Here is a 6,800-nt window from a genome sequence, read left to right as displayed (position 1 = left end):
GCCTGAGCAAGGCAAAAGCCGTTCCGCTTTGCCCCCGGCCGCCGTCTGGGACGCCTCGGCTTGGCTGTGGGCTGACGTTGGTTGGCGATGGGAGGAACACGTGAGTGAGAAGAAAGGGGGAGCACAAGGTCGGGTTGAGCAAGGGGGCGGCAGCAGCAGGATTTCCCCCGACATCTGGAGGTGGCGGTGGCCGCGCTTGGGAGTAGGCGGCAGGCGATAGCTGTTCGCCGCAGCAACAGTGGTTGCAGCGGCTCCTCCTCCTCCTCCTCCTGCTGCTGCTGCTGCTTCACTGAGTCCCTCCGCCTGAGTGCCAGCTCCCGCCTCTCTGAGTCTTCGGTCACTCTTCCTTATTGACAAATACACAAAGGGCCGCGCCGGTCTAGAGACGCGTCTATAGTCGGCATGGGAGACAAGAAGAGCCCCACAAGGTGAGGAGGGCAGAAAGGCGAGCGGGAGGGCAAGCTCTCAGACAGGTAGGCAGACAGGGCCTCCACGGACAGGCCGGTCAATAAACGGCAGGCAGAGGCGGCAGGGCTGCGAGGCCGGCTTCCCCACTTCTTTCCTCTCTCCCTCCCCCCGTCTTCCGCTGCCAAAGTCTTTGGCGCCCCCCAACGTAGCAGAAGCGATGGCGGTGAGGAGGAGGAGGAGGAGGAGATGAGGTAGTTGGTTGGAAGCGGAGGCCGAGGCGAAGCGAAGCCCTGAGGGGAAGCAGGGAGGGGGGGGGGAAAGGGCGGCCGCAGCGATGCCTTGTTTTGTGTCTTAAATTTCCTTCCGTTTTTCCTCGTCCTCCCTCTCCTCCTCCCTCCCCCGCCCCGCCGCTTTTTTGGGTAGGCCGAAGCGGCAACAGAAACCCTCCTCCGACGAGGGCTATTGGGACTGCAGTGTGTGCACCTTCCGGAACAGCGCCGAGGCCTTCAAGTGCATGATGTGCGATGTGAGAAAGGGCACCTCCACTCGGTGAGTGAGCGGGCAAGAGGCCTGGCCTGACAGCCACTTCACCGGGAAAAGTAGGAGTGAGGAAGGATGGGGGGCGGCGGCGGCGAGGATAAGACAGCCCGGGTCAGGAAAGGTAGATCAGAACAGGGTAGCCGGCGACTGCCATCACCATAGCCATCGGGGCAGGCCTATCGATTGCTCTTTTCTATGGGAAATGTAACAGATCCATTTTGCATCCTTTCTCTTCTTTACTTCAATAAAAATCTCACTCTCGGGCTGAAGGAGAATTCCCCTTGGTGAACTTAAAACTTGTGGCTAGAATAAGATGCTCTTTCTGCCTGCTTCCCACCTCTCTGGATATGTAGGGAGATGGGAAATGTTGGCTGTTGGTTTTTAATCCTGGTAAGATAAAGTATCTCACATGTTATGGGATGCTCAAAACTGACCAAATATTAATAGCAAGGAGTTGCACAAATTGTGAGAATATATTTTGTGTCATCAGTTGAAAACAAAACAAAAATGGGCCAGATTTTGTTTTACTTTTATTGAGAAACTCTGTTGTTATACTGTGCTGTGTACACATACACATATGTGCACACATGGACAAGTCCATTTATATTGTGATATTAGAAAATCACATATATACTGTTGATCAAAATAGAATGAGAGGTCAGGAAGTACTCTCTATTATTTTTGAAAACATTAGCAATGATAATGTAGATAATCAAAAGTATATTTTTCTCTCCCTGTACTTTAGAACTTTTAAAAATTATCTGATTATCCAAAAACTGTTATAAGAAGAGAGGGAAATGAGCAAATACTGGATGGAGATAAATAATTATGAAAGATGAGTGGTGGCTGCTGAGGTTATGAAAATTTCAAGCTTCTGCTGTTTGATCTTAAAAAAAGTGAAAAACATGGTTATTGGTAATTTGGGAGGCAAAGGTGGAGCAGGTTTGTTAGTCCATAAACTAGAAAAATATAGCAGAGCCTCTCTTGATGCAGATAATTGATGTCATTAGGATTTCCTAGTCAGTAACAATAAGCTACTCCCTGCTTCTTTACATCAGGGGTCCCCAACCTGTGGGCCACAACCCACTACCGGTCTGTGGCCTATTCGCAACCAGATTGCATGAGTGACTGGCTGGTGTGTGCTCATGCGTGTGCACAGCCCTTCTCACATGAGCGTTGCAGGTGCTTGTGGCCTCACTCACGCAAGTGCTCAGGGCCTCCCGTGCAAGCACTCAGGGCCTCGTTTGTGCAAGCACTCAAGGACTTCCATCCTAGTTTGTCCAAGTCGCCCCACTCGTGAGCATTCGGGGCCTCGCACGAGAGCTCGGGGTCTTATGTGAGCATGGCAGGCGCTCAGGACCACACTTGCGCAAGTGCTCGGGGCCTCCCTTGTGCTCTCTACTCCACTCGCATGAGCAACGGATGCTTGTGCAGGTGCACACGCACCTGCCCCTCCCACAAGACCATCCTCTCTTTTTCCCCTCCCCCCTGGGCCACTAACCCATCTGCTTTACATGATTATACAAGTGTGTAAATATAATTAAAATATAATATTTTCATATTATACTTATCTCCTTCATCCCACTATTACTTTAAAAAGTTACTGATTTACAGTGGCAACACATGCTTTCTTTCAAAGGACCATCTCTCACAGCTGTTTCTTAATAGAGTTAGAGATCAAATTTTGAGATCAAATTCTGCATCCAGTAGTAACCTAGGACAGTACTTAGCATTTAATCCATAAAATTAAACAGAAATGTTTTACTTAAATATATAAAGCAAGTGATCCATGTGCAGAGAGGTTCAATTCTGTTTTCTGTCACTGAGGACTCACAGCTATTAATACTTGACGTATTTGTACCCATATCATTATTTGTTATTTCCTTGGCACTCTCGGACTTTGAATATTCAGACCAAGTTGATAGATAGATGTGTGTTTGTGTGTGTACATGCATGCACACATGCATTTGTCATGTTTAAAAAAATTATCAGCAATATTTTCTGCCCAGTTCAATTATGCAAGATACCTGTTATGAATCTATTGTAGTTAAAAATTCTCTTATAACTTGCAGCATTATAAACACATTTCAGACTTTGAAAAATTGTGTGGGTGCTATTATAAAGTGGTTATGAAAAGATCATGTGCATTAACATAACAGTTGCTATAATGTTCGTACCATAATAGAAGTGGCAAAACTTAAAGGCAAATCATTTGTCCAAGAAACTAAGTACAGAATAAAACCAAAGTGATTCTGACTCCAAAGCCACTTGTGTGAACCCAGGTTTCAATTAAAAAAAAACGTCACCTTCTTTGTCTATTATCTTTTTTATTATGTAAATTTTGATCAAATAACTCTGGGCAGCTAACAAGCAGAAAACAGGAATATATGTATAAAATAATTGGGGAAAGAAAGTAAGAATGCACCTCTTTGTATGACAGTGAACTTGCTCAGTTTTGTTTCTGTCTCTGCCAGTAAATGTATCTTCATATTTCTGTAAAGAAATTCACCTCTCAAATCTCACTCTCTTGGAGAGCCAACTCATTTTCTTTCTTCCAGAGTTCCAGTTTTGTTGTTTCTTATTTCTCTATCCTTTTTTTTTTAACCTCCATAGGCTATTCACTTCCATTTTTCATTAGAATCCTTGACTTTGGGATTCCCTTTTCTCCAATAACTTAATTCATTTCACTTTTACCCTCCCTAATCAAAATTGCAATTGGTACATAACAGCTAAACTGCTAACTAATGCAAAGTAAAAGAATTATATATCTGTAAGAGTTCCACTTGCTTATCAGGCACAATTTCAGATATTGGCATATACTTTTAAAGCCCAAATGGTTATGTGTAGTGCAGTGAACAAGATCTTTAGGGAAGAATTTATTTTAATGATGGATCCACTGATTTTTTTTATTTTTTAAAAAAGTTTTTTATTTATAATACAATTAAAAAAGAAAAAGAAAACATTGGACGTGACGTAACATTCCAGTTTAAACATTTCTATCAAATTATTTCTCCTTTTACATTCAATTCTTTGTCTCTATAAATATATATAAACTTATTATACAATACTTATACATTCATAATACATTTTCTCTATTTGCTAACCTAGGAATATATATATTTCCAATCGCTAATCTATAACTCCAACCCGCTAATCTATAACCCCAACAGTCCTCCTCGATTCCCACCAATAGTACAATTTATCCCAGATTTCAAAATATTCTGATCCGCTTTTATCTTTCAATTCCATCGTAAGCCTGTCCATTTCAGCACAAGATAGTATCTTATGCAGTATCTCTTCATCTGTGGGAGTTTCTTTGTTCTTCCATTTTTGTGCAAACACCAATCTCAAGATGTACAACATCAAGTAGACTATTCCCTTTTCGTATTTATCTGTGGTTATGCCCAATAGAAAGAGTTCAGGTTTTAGCTCTATCTCCAACATTAATATTTCTTTCAACCATTTTCTTATCCTATTCCAATAATCACAGGCTTTAGGACATTCCCACCACATGTGGTAATAGGTCCCTATTGCTATTTTACATTTCCAACATATAGGTGAAAGATTTGCGCCCATTTTGGCTAACCTCGTGGGTGGGAAATGCCATCTGTAAAACATTTTATAAGGATTTTCCTTATAAGAAGTAGCTAAGGTAAGTTTCCTGTTTCTTTCCCACAATTCTTGCCAGATATGCAGATCAATATTAAAGCCGAAATCCCTACTCCACATTAACATAGTTTCCTTGACCTGCTCTTCATACATTGCCTGGTCTAGAAGGTAGTGATTTTATCTTCGGTTCCTAGTAATATTTTATCTAACTCTGTCGACTCTGTTTTTATACCCCAATCTGATTTATCTTTCCTATATCTTGATTGCAATTGGAGATAAGCCCACAATTCCAGTTCTATTCCTTCATCCTGAAGATTTTTCCTTGATTTCAATTCTCCTCTCTCATCTAATATGTTTTTATATGTTATTACTTTCCCTAGTTGTATGAACATTGGATGTATGTGCATTTCCAATGTTGAAATCCAATTAGGAATTTGCCTATAATTTTGTCGCCTGATTTTAATCCACACATCTATTAACGCTCGTCTAATATAATGCCTCCGGAAGTACTGGTAAACCTTATATTTCTCATCCCATAATATGGCGTGCCACCCAATCTGCATATCATAGCCTTCCAATCATAATAATCTCCTATTTTTTAATTGTATCCAGTCCCGGACTCATATTAATATTGTAGCTTGATAATATTTTTCCAAATCCGGGAGACCGAATCTGCCCCTCTCCTTAGAATCTTGCAATAATTTTAATTTAATCCTTGCTTTTTTCCCTTGCCAAATAAATTTGAGTATGATTTGGTTGAAATTTTGAAAAAAATCCTTATCTAATTTGATCGGTATGCATTGAAACAAAAATAGTATTTTGGGTAGCACGTTCATTTTAATTACAGCAATTCTTCCCATAAAAGAAAGCTGTAGGTTTGTCCACCTATCCAGGTCAATTTTAATCTGCTCCATTAATTTGTCGTAATTATCTCCTTTAAGTGTGGTACATCTAGCTGTTAATTGTATCCTTAGATGTTTTATTTTCTTTGTAGTCTGGATGCCTAATCTATCAACTAATTCATTTTTCTGTGTTCTAGTCCAGGGCTTTTCAACCTTTTCACCCATTGTACCACTTTTAGGATATGGCAATATCCGAGTACCACCAGTCGCCTAGCAAGGTATCAAAAACTTGATGACCAAAAAAAAAAAAGGAAAAAGTTGATAAAGTACAGGTAGTCCTCGACTTACAACAGTTTGCTTAATGACTGTTCGAAGTTACAATGGCACTGAAAAAAGGGTCCCCCAAGCCACAGCCGAGCAAGACACCTGCCTGCCCACCCAGCGGGGTTCTTCTTCCTGTTCAAGGTTTTCATTGTTGTGAGCATTTCTGTTGAGGATTGGCAGTAAGGGTGGGGTGGGGGGTGTTTGGTTTTTATTCCACCCATCTCCTGGGTGGTTGCAGCAGGTTTTGGTCACTTCACATGACCCTGGGACTCTGTGACCATCATAAATATGAATCAGTTGCCAAGCATCTGAATGTAAATCACAAGACCCTGGAGATGCTGCAACATTCCAGCTGATCGGTGCTTCTTCAGGGCTCAGCAGAAGCACCAGGATCAGCACCGAGCTCCAGCTGGAGCCTGGCGCTGGTCCTGGTGCTTCCGCTGAGCCCTGACAGCCCTGCAGCTCCAGCCATCTCTCGCTCAGGCTTGTGCGGTGCTGCCACCGGTTCAGCTCATTGCCCTCCCCTGCTACCACTTTTCTAGGATGGTCGCGTACCACCTGCCAGGTGCCAATGTACCACAGGTGGTACACGTACCACTGGTTGAAAAGCCCTGCTCTAGTCATATTCTTAACAAGCATTTTAGTTTTTTCTTTATTTATCTTTAAGCCTGCTATTTCCCCATATTCACCCAGTGCTTCCATTAGTCTTGTCCCTGATTGTAGGGGCTCTTCAATTATAAAAACAAGATCATCTGCAAAGGCTTGCATTTTAAATATTTCTCTCTTAATCTCCAATCCTTTGATTTGCTCATCTTTCCGAATCGTTCTAGTTAATACCTCCAGGGAAAGTACAAACAGTAACGGAGATAGTGGACAACCATTACGAGAAGAAATGCTATTCACAATAAATCTCATTACAGATACAAAAGGATTATCTATATTTAATACTGTGAAATCATACTTTACAAAAAATAATATTCCTTTGAATAATATTGTTGCATGCGCTACTGATGGAGCACCATCAATGATAGGTTGCTATCGTGGATTTGTTGCTTATTTGAAGGAAGAAGTGCCAAA

At 41.9% G+C, this 6,800-nt stretch overlaps 1 protein-coding gene across 2 annotated transcripts in view; it reads left to right on the top strand.

Annotated features, from left to right (window-relative positions):
- Positions 1–289: 289 nt before the first annotated feature.
- YAF2 (YY1 associated factor 2) overlaps positions 290–6,800 on the top strand; it is a 99,717-nt gene continuing 93,206 nt past the window's right edge. The window contains exons 1-2 of one of the 2 annotated variants that reach the window (XM_015831687.1): positions 290–428; positions 832–957. In XM_015831687.1, the coding sequence (XP_015687173.1) occupies positions 403–428; positions 832–957 (152 nt within the window). In that variant the 5' untranslated portion in view covers positions 290–402. Of the gene's footprint in view, positions 429–619; positions 660–831; positions 958–6,800 lie in introns of those variants that run through there. The other variant, XM_015831688.1, reaches the window with a different exon arrangement.

This window comes from Protobothrops mucrosquamatus, unplaced genomic scaffold (genome assembly GCF_001527695.2).
Source record: "Protobothrops mucrosquamatus isolate PMUCROS unplaced genomic scaffold, P.Mucros_1.0 scaffold_274, whole genome shotgun sequence".
In the NCBI taxonomy this organism is placed as follows: domain Eukaryota; kingdom Metazoa; phylum Chordata; class Lepidosauria; order Squamata; family Viperidae; genus Protobothrops; species Protobothrops mucrosquamatus.
This window is presented reverse-complemented; position numbering and strand designations above follow the sequence as displayed.